At 41.4% G+C, this 15402-nt stretch overlaps 1 protein-coding gene across 3 annotated transcripts in view; it reads right to left on the bottom strand.

Moving 5' to 3' along the window:
• Positions 1–9345: 9345 nt before the first annotated feature.
• KIF26A (kinesin family member 26A) overlaps positions 9346–15402 on the bottom strand; it is a 134653-nt gene continuing 128596 nt past the window's right edge. For all 3 annotated transcript variants that reach the window (XM_037901051.2, XM_043549466.1, XM_043549467.1), the window contains 4 exons: positions 12424–12614; positions 11927–11947; positions 11408–11558; positions 9346–10775 (listed from right to left, as the gene is read on the bottom strand). In XM_037901051.2, the coding sequence (XP_037756979.1) occupies positions 10597–10775; positions 11408–11558; positions 11927–11947; positions 12424–12614 (542 nt within the window). In that variant the 3' untranslated portion in view covers positions 9346–10596. The remainder of the gene's footprint in view (positions 10776–11407; positions 11559–11926; positions 11948–12423; positions 12615–15402) is intronic.

Genomic DNA, 15402 nt, shown 5'->3' with positions numbered 1-15402 from the left:
TGGGCAATCCAACAACGTAGGGTGGTAGAAGCCAAATTACAATGAGTCATCCATTCTGCTTTATGATGGGGTGCACTCACCACCTCTTGGCCATCTTCTCACCCTGCAGACCCTTCTCACTCCAGGACCTACAGCCTCCTTTTCCTGACTCAGCCATCTGGCAAGATCACCATACATGTCCCCTTCCAGGGATGATGTAACTAAGTCTTTCCCCAACAAAGCATCTCAAGCTGTCTACTGTCCTTTGCATCTGTCTGCTGCCATGTCCCCATGACTAGTGGGGAAACCTGGGCCCACCTTCTATTCCAAATTCCAACTCAGGGGCTCTCCGGTCAGCAGCCAAGGCCTACCCTGCTATTCCTTGCTGTTATTCCCCTGAGCCTTCTCCTACCTTCCTGGCTTTCCCCCTCTCTAGTTTCACCAGCCTCCCAACTCCCTCCTCTTAGGGAAGGGCTATGGACTACCCTCTAGCCCCTAACACATCTCCCAGGGAGTGACTACAGCCACCTTCCCTGCAGCCTCTTCTTTGCCAGCTTCCTGACTTATATAGACCCGTCCAGCTGAGCCTGCTTCCAGTCAATTCCCTGCTCCCTGGCTCCTCCTCCAGGTGCAGCCTAGGGAGTTAATTGGTCTACCTGGCCACCTTAACCCTTTCAAACAATGTGCGAGGTGGATACCCCATCACACACTCCTGTATGTCCCCAGGACTGAAAGCTCTGTTCTTGCTGGTGATACACTACATATGGTGTCAAAAGCTAGGTAATAGCCTGGTCCCTTTCCGACTGAAGTCAATGGCAAAACTCCCATTGATTTCAATGGGACCGAGTTGCACAGTTAGTTCTTTGGTAATTAGGGACACCAATCGTAAGCTTTTAAGATTAAATTCTGCTCTCATTTACTCTGATGTAAACCCAGGGTAAGTCTAGTGATCCTCAACAGAGTTGCTCTGGACTTACACCAGTGTAACTGGGTATATAATTTAACCTTTAGGGGAAAGTCTGGCTTTTCCCAGGCTATGTTGACCTGCCAAGAGTGTCTACAACATGCCAGTTAATGTGGGCAGTGTGTTGCAAGGGGCTACATTCATTTTTTATATCAAATATGCACCTATCATATTTCTGGACACATTTGCAATAAGTGAAAAAACATTGGGCTAGAACCTCAGCCAGGGGCTCATGCACCATGCTCAGGAACCACTGGTAAATCCTTTCTAAAGTTAAATGAAGCAGTGGGTGGTGGAAGTCAAGAATCTGGAAGGGAAGGATATGAGGGGCACATTGTACAGAGCCTGTATGTGGCTCACCCTGTGCTTCTAAAAGTTCCCCCAACATCTCTCTGACCTGTTGGAATGATCGGAGGAAGGGAAATAATAAGTGAACTGATGTAGTCTAAAGTGAGCTGTCTTAAAGACATATGGTGCAATACACACACTTCTATCAGGCAGTTCCCCCTAAAGTATAGTCATAAATCTGTACAAACACATACCTTGTCAAGAGTGATGTCTTACTCTACGCATTTCACAAACAACAGATCCTACAAGTCAGATTCTGCATAAAGCAGTTTCTTTCATACATTAGCTAGATAGATAGGATTAGATTAGATGTATCAGGAAAAGTCTTGGCGTAAGTTTCTGTCTGTTCATGTACACAGCAATAGAAAAAGAAATGTTTCTGTTGTCTCATAAGCTATTGTTAACAAGAAAATCATGGGCCAGTTCCTCAGCTGGTGTAAATCAACGTAGCTCCATTGGAATCAATGCTGCTAAATTGAATTGCACGAGCTGAGGATGTGGCCCAATACACACACACACACACACATATTATGCATTCAAGAGGGGGATAATAAAATGTTTATTTGATTGTATTAAAAGTAGAATAATCTCTATAAAGCATATTATTTATTATTTTATTATTATTATATTCATGCATAACTTAGGTCTCAATTCAGCAAAGTCAAGGAGATTTAAGCACATGTTTAGGTGCGTTGGTGAATATGGAGAGGATTACTCACATGCTTAACTTTAAGCATTAATTTGAGTGCTTTGCTGAATGAGGGCCTCAATGCATCGGCATTTTTAATTTGTATCCAGTTATGTGAGCTTTCACATCTGATCTGGAGCCCACCCTGTGATTGGCATTTTTGCCTAAACACGCTGCATATAGCCACAACACAGAACAGTTGTCTGTGGAATTATGTTTCACACATCATGTTAAAAATAAAATAGAAGTGTCTGGAAAACAAGGGTTTATAAACTAGAATCAAAATACCTAGAGCCTTGAGATAGAGATAATTGAAAAGTCTTTCTCATGCTGAGAAAAGAACAGATAATTTCATATTTATATTCCATTCTGCATTAGCATTGGTGCTTAGATACGACAGTGATGAGTGGCCTAGAAATGCCGTTAGATGGATAAGATTAGATGGGCAGTACTGTAAATAGAAAGATTTCACAAATATGTAAAATATGTTTTACCTGCACTGTGCAAAGAGATGGAAGAAAATCCGTCTATTGAGAAGTATATTTTAATCTCTATCTCCAAAGCTCACCTATCAGTAGTTCCATAGATGGGTGCTGCTTAAACCAGACTTCAGCACAACTAATTTCACTGACTACTTGGTTGTTCATCCAGGCTTGCAAAACATGGGCTGGTGCAATGTTTCCCTTGCTGAATGTGCCATCTCTGCTTGAAGCGCACTGTCTGGCCATGGATCCAAACTATCACCCAGTCCCCTCACTCTGGGTGAAATTTATGCCTATGCGGATGGCCAGCCAAGAACTATGCACCACTCAAGTTCCACTTGAGGCCTCACAATAGGGCTGGAGTAGTGCATTGGCATTTTGCGCCTGGCCCATTGTGGAGAGCTGAATTTCACCTTCTGACGGTGAGGAGATGAAGATCTAGTACAGCAATCCCTAGCATTGCAGCAGAGCTGTGCTGCAGAAGTTACGTGTTTTGGAGTAACCTGGGGTCACTTATTCCTAAACTTGGTCGAAGGATCTAGGAAGAAGAGGGGATAAAGAAGGGGTTACTCAATTTGTACAGTTCTTCGAGATGTGTGTCCCTATGGCTGCGCCACTTCACGTGTACATGCACCTCTCGAGCCCTTGGTCAGAGATTTTCAGGTAGCATGTCCGTTAGGCCTGCGCATGTGCCCTAGCTCTCCTTGTGCCAGACACTGAGGCTATATAGGGGTGCACGGGCAAACTGCCCTCGGTTCCTTCTTGACCCAAACCTCTCCAAGAGAACAGTTTGAAGCAGAGGGGAAGGAGGGCAGGTGGTGGAGCACATGTCCCCTCCAGTGGCACCGACACCATTTAGATATTCATAAGTCTGCTCTACAGCCTTCGCTAAGGGCCATGTGGTTTTTGGCTCATGCAGTAGAGGCTCGTGCATTTAGCTCCAGAAGTCCTAGGTTCAATCTTGCCTGCTGCCGATGAGGTCTGTGGGTGTTATACACACATCTTGAAAAACCATAGTTACTGCACAAAGTGAGAAACTTCTTCTTCACCTTCGAGTGGTGTCCCTTTGGCTGGCTCCACTTCAGGTGTCTTTCAACCAGTATCCCCAGATGGAGGAGGAAACTTCAGAATAGAGTCCAGCATTGAAGACAGTATTGCAAAACCAAGTGCCACATTGGATCTGTTGGCATGGATCAGGGTGTAATGTTTCAAAAATATATGCTTTGAAGCCTTCTAAGATCCAGGGTATGGAAACAGGATTCCAAGTAGAGAAGTATGCAGCTTCAGAAAAAAACACTGGTAGATGAATGGATTGGTTAAAGTGGAATTCTGATAGCACCTTTGATAAGAATTTAGGGTGGGGGTGTAAAGAGACCTTGTCCTTGAAGAATACTGTAAAGGGGGATCTGCCATTCGTGTTCCAATCTCCCCAAGCCTATAAGACAACGTGGTGGCCATCTTCATAGATAAATGGAGCAGAAAGCAAATTGCCATTCAGTCAAATGGAGGTCTTATAAGGTAATTGAGTACCAGGTTGAGGTCCCAGGTTGGGATGGGGTCTCTAATCTGCAGGTAGAAATGCCCCAACCCCTTAATTAATTTAGATGGCACTGGGTAAGCAAGTATAGAGAATCCTCCTACAAGAGCATGATCTTGTGTCCAAATGGACCTTAATCAATCTAATTGCTAACCCCAATTTCTTCAGATCCAACAGCTAATCCAGGATAACTGAAAGCGGCACCAAATCAGGCAGGAAGAAGTGTCAACACCACCAGTGGAAGAATCTCTTCCATTTCTGCTGGTAAGTTGCGCAGGTTGGCCTTTTTCGATAATTCAGTAACACCTGTTGTACTTCTCTACAGCAGGAGGCTTCTAACCTCATGAACCATTGAGGAGCCAAGCCCTGAGGTGGAGAACCACTACTTTGGGATGAAGCACATGACCAACATCCTGTGACAGGAGATGGGAAATAGTCAGGAGCTTGAGCAATGGTTGGACACATAAGTGAAGCAGTTAAGGGTACCAAGCTTGACTTTGCCAGGTTAGCACTATAAGAATAACTTTGGCCTTGTCCCATCTGGTCCTGTTCAACACCCTTAGTATGAGGAGCACTGAGGAAATGCACACAACAGGTCCTTCTTCCAGAATAGAAGAAAGGTGTCTCCCAAGGATTGGTGGCTCAGGCCCTCCTGTGAGCAGAAAAGAGGGCACAGATCCACCTCTGGCAGTTCCCTTCTTGGGAATATACTGTGGAGAACTTGGGTGTCTAGCTCCCATTCATAGTCCTGTGAGCAGTGCCTGCTGAGGACCTTGGCTCTAGTATTCTGAATACCAGGGAGGTAGGCTACTGAAATTTGGATCTGATGAGCTATTCACCAGTTTCATAATTTCATGGCTTCAGCACAAAGGGGGGGGGATCTTGCTCCTCCCTGCTTGTTGTTATAGAATATTCAGGATACATTTTCCGTCATGACCCTTACTGATTTGCCCATGATGACGGGCAGTGATCCTCCTCCACACATGCTGGAACTAGGCAAAGCAGACTCCAAAGTGAGGGGAGGAGAGTACCAATGGAGGATTCGAATTCTCGACGAACCCATCAACTGTTGCCTTGAAGATGACTGAGTGGTTGTGGAGGGCAGTTGGGCGGCCCTCTTTCTTTGAAATCTATGTCTCTATTTAGCAGGGTTCAGTGGAAACTGAGCAGGATACAATCTCTGGGCTATCTGTGACCTACTAAACCTTTTCTTACGTGTAGGTGTATATATGCCCAGGGACCATAACGTAGCCCCAGAGTCCTTTAGAGCGTGCTAGGACCCACATGTGGTTTCCAGGAAACGTTTTTGGCCATCAAAGGGTAGATCCTCCACTGTGTTCTGTACTTCTCTCAGAAACTCCTAGAGTTGGAGCCATGGTGCCCTGTGCATTGCTACCAATGTGGAGATGGACCTGGCAGCAGTGTCTGCAGCATCTCAGGATGCTTGAAGAGCCATTCTGGCCAATAATTGGCCTCAGAGATGATGGAGTGGAGTTGCTCCCTATATTCTTGTGCTGGGTGTTCAATAAAAGCTCTGAATTGGTTATAATTTGTAAAATTATATTTGGCCATGACCATCTGATAGTTCACTATCCTAATTGCAAGGTTGCTGATGAATCAGCCTTTCATCAAAATCTTTTCTGGTCTTTGTCATACAGGGTAGACTTAGAGAAGTGCTGTCTACCCTGCTCATTTACCACATCCACCATCGGGGAGTTAAGCAAAGGGTGGGAGAACAAAAAGTCAGACTCTTTAGGTGGGAGATAATAATTCTTATCTGACTGTTTATCTGTGGGCAGAATAGTGGAAGGAGTCTCCCACACTGTCTTAGATGGATCTAGGAGCGCCTCACTGACAGAGGTAAGACCACCCTGGAGGGTGTTGCTGACTGCAAGATATCCAACAGTTTGTACTGTGAATTGACCCCTTCAAATGGAATTTTGGAAGCTTTCCCTGATGTTTCCAAAGTCTTCCTTTTCTTAGGGGACACATGCACTAAGGTTGATGGGGTGCTAAATCTCTCTGGAGACAGATGTATGCTGGTTGGGAGGGCGGGGGGAGGCTCCTGTCTGACTCAGAAGCTGATTTAAGGGAGTGTTTCATCATTAACAGTCTGAATTTAATCTCCCTGTTCTTCCTTGCCCTGGACTTGAGGGCCAGGCAGAACCTGCACTGCTGGGAGACGTGGGACTCCCCCAAGCAACAGACACACTTAGAGTGGCCATCGTTCACAGGTATAGCATCTCAGCGCGAGAGGCGGCGTTTCAAGCCTAGAGAACCAGATATGCCCTGCCCAGAAAACAAGTTCCACCAGAGGGAAGCGAAAGAAAATAAACCTCTCAGTATTTAACTATAACTACAACAACAACTGTCTTAGAAAAATAGACTCGCTACGGCACCATCTCAGGTCAAGGCAATTGAGAAGGAGCTCAGGGTGGTTTGCCTGCACACACCTATTCAGCCTCAGTATCCAGCACAATGAGGCATAGGGTTCATGCGTGGGCCAAACAGACACTAATTAAAATCTCCACTCAAGGGCTTAAGAGGTGCATGCATACCTGACATGGAACACCCTTAGGGACACCACTAGAAGAGAGAGCTTTTCCAGTACCATGGAACCTCCTCTTAGCTACATAGGATCATTATCATCAGCTTCAGAGTCTCAGGCAATCCTTTTAGATAGAAATTAAGCATGTGGAAGAGGTTAGGAATTCAAAATTGCAGTCCACAGAACAAAGCAGCCCTGTTGGGCACAGAGAAGAGTCAGTCTAGAAAGAATTAGACCTGCCAGAAGTAACTTGCATGATTTTTCTTGCATCGTAGGTTACCAAGGTTTCATTTTATACCATAACAAATTCAACAAGATCACTTCCTTAAGTATGCAATTTAATGGCCCTCTTAGATCATTAAATCTCCATGGAAAATTAATGAAATAAACCATCCAGCTTCATTTTGCAATTACTACTTGTGACCTTATATAATGAAGTCTTCCACAAAAAAGTCTTGAATCATACCCATAGAATATATTTGTATCAATTTTAACTGGCCAGAACTGCAAAAGTAACTAGAAAGGAAGGAGTGTGATAAACTAAAGGATAATTGAAAAAAAACTGGGAGATAATTTACTGTCCACAATTACAAAGGGCAGGATTTGCATGAAGACAAGCTTGTACTTTCATTCATGGTGCCTCACCTCATTTTGCATCCGTGTATTGTTTGTGTCACTGAGCCAGAGGCTAAATGAAACTGAGGCTGGATCTTAGTTGTTGCTGGAGCAGAAAGGCACTATTGGCATGTGGACACAGAACCAAGGAACCCTGAAATGCTCCTTCTGTAGTTACTATGTGGTAAACATAAGCATAGTTAGATGCAATGGAGGTAATTATAACAGGACGCTGGGGTGATCTACAAACAATGTACAGTTGTGTATTTAACCAAATTATTTTGCTGTAGTTTTTCCTTTATGTTTATATAATTTGGGGGAGCTTTTGTTGTTTAAAGATTTATAATAGTTGAAAAAATAAACCTTTTGAGGATGAGCGTGGAGTGCATAACAAAGAGGTTCGTACCCAGTCGAGATTGTGCTAGTTTATGTACTAGTTAGATTCTTGGGTTTCATTCTGTTTCATGAATAAGTGATTGCAGTTCTAGGAATTACTTTGGATTTACATTACTCGTGTAATGGAGATTGGAACCTGGCCCAGTTGTGTGTATGGGTCATATCCTGTGATCGGTTTCTGCATAAAACTCACTTCTACAGGAGTTTGTCATCAGTGGTGGGATATGGCCATGTATCTTCATTGGATAGTCATACTGGCAAAGTCAGCACCATGGAGCCTATCAACATTAATCCACCAAAAACAACATTGTTTCCTTTTCAAAATATGAGCCCATCTTTCCTTGGCCTTTTCACTTCATATAGCAAGAATCCCAGGTTGTATTGCTATCTGGCCAAGTATACAGGAGTGCTGGAACAATTTTCATAGTGGAGATGCTGAGAGTCATTGAACCAAACTGTAAACCCTGTATATAATGGAAACCACTTCAAGCAAGGGGCTGCAGCTGCATCACCCCCCCCCCCACACACCCCCCAGCACCCCTAGTTCCAGCACCTATGCAATTATGTGTTTTTCCATTTTTGCTAAAAAGTATTTGACCTTGCTGACTCTATGCTGTCTTTTTTGTGGGTTTTTCATAGCAGGGATAGATTTATTTAATTGATAAATAGGCTTGTGTGTAATGATTCTGTAATCCAAGCTATTCATCTTTGGAATAACTGCTACTCCTATAATTGTTTCAAAAGAATTGTAAAAATAATTTGAATATATAGCCCCATCCTGCATACACTGAAATCATCAGGCACTGGATCGGGTGGAACACTTTGTAACAACTCTGCCACTTCTAGATCAATCTCTCTTCTCACAGCCCAGGGCTCTATAGATCTAACTTGCATTGGCTATTTAGAATATTGTCTGCATGAGGCATGGGATACAGTCCCATTTTGCCAGAGCTTTACACCAGAATCCAGGCAGACCTGCTCCAAGACCTGGAAAAAGAGCTAACACAGCAATAGAGGAACACAGAAACTGGGCCCCCACATTCCATCTATATTTTGTGCACCACCAAATATGATTCAATGTGCAATAAATAAAAATGAGCTGGACTGTACCATTTCCTTGGGAAAATCAAGGGGAAAGAGGGAAGGAACACCCTGGTTCCCCTTTGTAGAATTTCTTGCAAACTCTGCTATCTGCAGGATAAAGAATCCCACCCAGATATCCAAACCTCCCAGATCCCCTGCAATTTGCTGGAGGCTCTGGACTACCTGTGACTTTTCTCCAAGTCACACTGCCAGAGCTTCCTACCCCTGAAGAAACTCTGCATTTAATGAGGAGGAGGAGTGTATGTTAACTTTCTTGCAAATTCCCTGCTAATTAGTTGGAGGGAGGGAGCAGTAAGACAATGCACAGACTCAGGAGACATGGAGACTCAGGTGCCATGGAGACAACTGAACCCACCTCCCATGTGGAGATGGATCTGGCCCAATAAACCGTAAATCACCTTGGGTAGGAGTCTTCCCATTGGGTGAAATCCTGGCTCCAGTGAAGTCAGTGTGTTTTAAATAATATTTAACAAAACTAAACTTGGATTCAGGAGAACTGAGTTCAATTCCCAGCATAGCCACACATTTCCTGTATGACCAGGGGAAAGACATGCATCATTAGATTTTTAAGATGTATTTAAGTACCCAATGCCTATATAATTGTGCCTTGCACTCCTTACATTGTATTGCAGCATAGAGAAAATCATGGAAATAATAAGAAGCAATCTTAACAATAGATGTATCTTTTATTCACAGATAAAAGCTGAAGCAAGCTGTTATAATACACATTTGTACAAAGGATTTGAAAAAACCCATAAAAAGCAAGATGATCAGAAAATATGATTCATTATGAAATGTGATATTACATACACTATTAAACCTTTTCAAAAGTATTCGCTTGGCAACAAATTTATCAATCGTTTCCACGCTTAGGTGGTCTCCTTCAAAAAAGCACAAATCTCATGCAGCATGTATAAACTTGATCCTGAGGGTTTGCCTTCCTTAGAAAAACTGTAAAAAGATATACTATTTGTCTTAAAAGTTCATAATGCAAAAACCTTTATTTATAGTCAAAACTATATAAAAATATGGACCTAACTTAAAATTTACAAAAACTTTCTTTTTTTTTTTTTTTTGCTTGTTTGTTTTATGGTTTTGGTAATAAACATAATTCTCAGTTCCTGTAGTCAGAGAAAAACAAACCACAATGCCCTTCTAGACTTCCTCGAGTTCGGTTAACAACTCTAAAAAGATCGGATCCATGAAAACAGAGGTTAGTAACCAAGGAAGTAGTTAAGCAGTTATATATATATTTATATATAAATGGAACACAAACATTTATTTTGACCTGAAAAAGGAATAATACAAAAACAGAACATAAAACAATCATCTTGAAATTCCATAATACACTTCTTCAATAGATAACTGTTCATAAAAATATCTTGAATCCTAACCAAGAAAACAATTATAATACAATTTTAGTTCTGCTACATAAAACAGCTTTTCTATTAAACAAGAAGGCAAGTTCAGGTATGAAAACATAATTTACTTATTGCTTGTGCTACAATGTTGGTTTTTTTACATATAGTCATAAATACACTATACAGTATAAAATATTTCATAGGAATACATTTTGTGGTCTGCTTAGGTTTGCTGGCTTTAATTCTAGCACCAAATACAAAAATGAAAATCAAATGAATTTTAAAGGCACTTTCATTGTTTTCTGTTTGTTTTTTAAAGTCTTGGTTTGTACTAGATTTTTCTGCTTTTCTCTGTTAGAAACAATGTTTATTTCTATTTTTATCCTTGTACAGTTCAGGTCACATAGAGGCACCATAATGATTTATAAACATTCCAATTCCTCATCTGTATCAGTCTCTACAACATTCATTGTGGCTTTAAGTCTTCACATTTCCACATTCACTTCCTAATCCTTTTTCTTCTTCGTGTTGGACAGTTTGGCTCCACTTCCTAAAGTCCCTTGAAAAACCACCTTCAAACTTCCACTTCTCGAACTCCATCTTGCACATCGGATATCATCCCAATATCAAAACAGGTCACTATCATGACATGTGACTTGCACAGATTAACACACTGCTCTAGTTCCTCTGTCACTTGTTCCAGTGCCTCCAGATACTCCTGAGACTCCTTATCAAGGTGAGGGTCCACCTCAACTGTTTGCGAAAAACCAAAATGTTTATATGAGAAACTGTCTACAATAAAACATTATTTCAGATGCAGAATTTAACATCTTCAGTCAGCAGTTATTGGTGTCATCACATAAGAAACAAAGTCCTAGGGTAAAATCCTGTCCCCATTCAGCTCAAGTGAGTTTTGCCATTAGCTTCACTTGAGTCAGAATTCCAGCCCCAGGCTCCAATCTAGCAAATCTAGCAAAGAATGTAAGCATATGTTTAAGTGCTTTGCTGGAATAAGGCTCTGATTTCAACACCTCAGTTTCCCATCTGCAAAATGAGGGTAATAATACTTATTCCTGGTATAAAATACCTCTATGGCTATAAAGCACTATATAAAGTAATTATTAATAATAATTATTATTATTTCAGTCTTCGTATAGTTTTGCTAGTTTCTGAATTCTACTTACAGTACCCCAGTATTGCAAAGCAATCCCATGCCATACCAAACTTCATTGCTGTGCAAAGTTCTTTAAGGCCCCAATTCAGCTAGCAATTTAAGCACATGCTTAAAGTTAAATAAGTTAAAGTTACTCATTACTTAAAGTTAAGCATGTGCAAAAGTTTCTTGCTGAATCTGGACTTCACAGTGACTTTGGCGAAATACTTACACTCTTCTTTCCACTTATTTGGATCCATCATCAATCTGCACTTTGTCTCTTCCAACTCTTCCTTCAGACATTCATGTTTTGCCTTCACTTCTCTAATCTGCTGATGGCGCCTTTCTAAAATCTTCAGCTTGGTATTGAAATACATCAGACCCTTTAAAGGCACAGAAAGACCACTTCATGAATCTGTCTGGCCTGGCCTGGCCTTTGTCAGCACCACCCAAATCCTACCCACCTCATTACATTGTAACATTTAACAGCGTTTTTATTCTCTTCACTTGAAATGTGCATGAATGCATTCTAATCTACAGAAACAGCATGCCACAATCAGTTAAGCATTTATTGCACTTTTCTAAATTAACATACATCTCTAATATATTCTGAAATTGCTACTGTTTGTAGAGAAATTATTTTCTCTACTAGTGCAAATAATAAACACAGTCTAATCATGTTAAATGAAATTCTGAACTCTTTAAGAACATTAAGACATAGGAATTTGTAGTTATATAAAAGCATTCTTACCTTTTCAACATCCTGGAAAGGCTATTTTGGAAAAAATGGGGGAAAAAAAGGCATCAGAAGAATACAGAACTCTGGTCTCCAAAATAGAATTAACTGAATTGTTTTCCAATTACAAGTAAATTAAACTCTCAATATCCCTGATTTAATAGAATTCTAACCAGGATACTTTATGTCATTTACATAAAGAGTTAATGACCCTGTAGTAGAGAGAGGCTGTAAAGTTTCATCAGGCAGGCTAAGATTATAAAGTCTTCTCATAATGTATTCATTGGTGTTCTCTGTTCATGCCATCAGTCATGTTGAACACAATTAATTGTAGACAGTAATTATTTTCATTTTCTACGTTAAGGGCACCCCAACATATGAATTGTAAAATTAATAATTATAGTGCTTTAATTGCAATCAATTTCCTGAATGCCAAACTAGCATTCAAGCAGTGATTCTGCCTGTATATTGTAATTTAAGTTGTCTGGAGTTGTTGTAAAATATGTACTGACCTCAGTTTCCTCTTGTCTGTGTCGCTGTAATCGTTCCACATCATCAATCTCATAAACTTTAATTTCAAATGGCTCTTTTAAAGTGCCTGGCAAAGGTGGTAGATCAACCCACTGGCCAGTGACACTGGACTTTCTTCCTAGGGATGTAGCATCAGGCAATGGAGCAGGAATCAGTCTACGACGCTGGAGACCTTAAATAAATTTTTTTTTTAAGTATTTTGCATCACATGGGATATTATGCATCCAAAACCTAGGAGTACTAGTGTATTGCAAAATATGACAAAACAAAGAAAATATATAGATTTTCAGGATACTTTGGGGGAAATCCTTTTTTTTAATCCTTTTCTTTTAATAATGTAAGGCAGTTAGGCCAGATCTTTGAAGTTATTAGGGACCTAACTGCAATCTGAAATCAATGGGAGTTAGGCATCTAAATAGCTTTAAGGATCTGGGCCTTACTGTTTTGATGGGCTTTGGCACGGTCCTTGTTTGTTTAGTGGTGGTAAACAGCAGTAGTAGTTCTCCCAAGGGCCATCTAAGCATCAGTTCCTTATGCCAGCCTTCCTAAATTTTGTCTGCCCACTTTCATGAGTGAGTACATTTCTTTTTTGTGAGCAAGTATGATCTCATTCATTTCTTCACTCTGGCAAAAGTAGTCAACTCGGTAATGTGATGAGGCTGATAACGTTTGATGATTCTGACAGGCTATTTGTTCTATGCCTAGGTTAATTCTAAGCAAGACTTGTTCAGATGAGGTTCTCCACTTCATTCTACAGAACCACCCTCACTCCACCCCATTGCATAACCAATCCCCCTTTTTCTTCTACCGTAACAACAGCCTGTTGGCCAACTGGACTGGCACATGGCCTCCTCTAAACTCAGCATCCAAGCTGCAAGATGATGTGGGATTATTTCAGTGGAAGTTGAAGGCTTCTGGCACTTAGGGCAGCAACTAGCTATGCTACAACCGTAATTCTCCTCTTTCGTGTCCAAGCACATCACTTCCACAATGCAACAGAGCTGCAACGGCCAGGGAACCAGGAAATTCACTTGCTACTTAACAAGGGTCTCCCAGATTTAAGAACAACAACACTGTTACCAAGTAAGAAGATATATATATGCATACAGATAAGTTGGAAGTTGCCATGCAAACTATGAGAGGCTAATTAGTTAAGATGAGCTATTATCCGCAGGAGAAAAAAACTTTTGTAGTGATAATCAAGATGGCCCATTTAGACAGTTGACAAGAAGGTGTGAGGATACTTAATTGGTTAGTCTCTAAGGTGCCACAAGTACTCCTTTTCTTTTTGCGAATACAGACTAACACGGCTGCTACTCTGAAACCTGTCATTAGGGAATCTAAGATTCCCCCCAATCTAAGAATCCTCCCACCTTCTTGTCAGCTGTCTAAATGGGCCATCTTGATTATCACTACAAACGTTTTTTTCTCCTGCTGATAATAGCTCATCTTAACTAATTAGCCTCTCACAGTTTATATGGCAACTTTTATATATATATATATATATATATATATATCTCTTTTCTTACTATATGTTCCATTCTATGCATCCGATAAAGTGGGCTGTAGCCCACGAAAGCTTATGCTCTAATAAATTGGTTAGTCTCTAAGGTGCCACAAGCCCTCCTGTTCTTTTTACTGTTACCAAGATGCATCAGGGCAAAAGTTTCACAAGGCAGAGACTGTCTTGTACCCATAAAACAATGGGCACCCAGACATGTGCTGGTATTTGCCCATACAAAGCTGAGCGCATTGATGCAGACATTTTTGTCAGTCATGTGTCACCCTCCACTTTTTGACAGACTAGTTCTTAGTGATGCATCTGTCATTAACCAACAAGCGTACAGGCCATGTTCAGGCAAAACCGAAGCCAGTGGCACTGATCCCCAGATCACGGGAGCCAATGACACAAAAACAAGTTGAAGTGTAAGAGTGATATTCCTGCTTGTGCTCTCTGTCGCTTTGTGATGGGGAGCGTGAGCAGCTTCATGCTTGCTGATTCAGAGCTCAATGGGAGAAATGTACATTCCCTCTAGTGACTCCCTTTTAATGGAGGTTCAGAGGAACACTGCACTCCTTGAAAGGAGTTGCTTCCAAAATTTTCCCATCGCAGGACGGAATCTTTGAGGGAGAAGTGAAGTAAAATTATCCTCAGTGTCTGGAGTCTCATGGGAGAAAACCAGAGGTATGGCATCTTATAATTATTGCCTCTCTTCTTCTGACTGCAGCTGAGTGCATCAGGAGGGCAACATTTCACTGCGGCTTAGAAGAGTATGACTGAGGCCATCTCCAAACCTGGGTCTCCTACATGGGAGTCAAGTGCCATGAGATCAGGTCAGTTACTTTATAAACTTTACGAATGGTCAATAACAGAGGTGAAAGCTCACCAGGCCTCATTGAAAGTGAGATATTTGCTGTATGTGCTTAAGGAGTTACCTGGTATAAATATTCTTAATAAATGAATCCTTGCAAATATGGGACTTCCAGGCAGCTGGGCCACAACAATTTAGTCTATTTTGGGTATGTAATCAACGGGGTATCCTTTTCACAACCTCAGGTTATTCAATCTGACTGTGTCAGGCCTGATCCTCCCCATGAACTAAAATCCCAATCCTGCAACTGCCTTCCGGCAGCTGGAAGCCCTCTGAAGTCAATAAACAGATGCAGTCAATCGCACACAAGCAGATGAACTTCATGGTACCTAGTGGTCCCAATGTAGAGTCATTGGAGCTCCATGTGGACATAGGGGACTACTTACACAGAAGGGGTTGCAGGATTAAGGACTAGGCTTCCATTGGCTTTGATGGGAGTAGGATCAGTTCCCAGGATGAGTTTCTCTAGCACTGCTTTCCTAAGAGCTAAAATCCAACAGAAGCAAGTCTCAAATCCACTTTGACAGGTTAGTATTCAGTTACCCCAGGAACATGGCTAACATTTCCTGTTGAATACTTAGGCCAATA

This window comes from Chelonia mydas, chromosome 6, assembly GCF_015237465.2.
Source record: "Chelonia mydas isolate rCheMyd1 chromosome 6, rCheMyd1.pri.v2, whole genome shotgun sequence".
NCBI lineage: Eukaryota > Metazoa > Chordata > Testudines > Cheloniidae > Chelonia > Chelonia mydas.
This window is presented reverse-complemented; position numbering and strand designations above follow the sequence as displayed.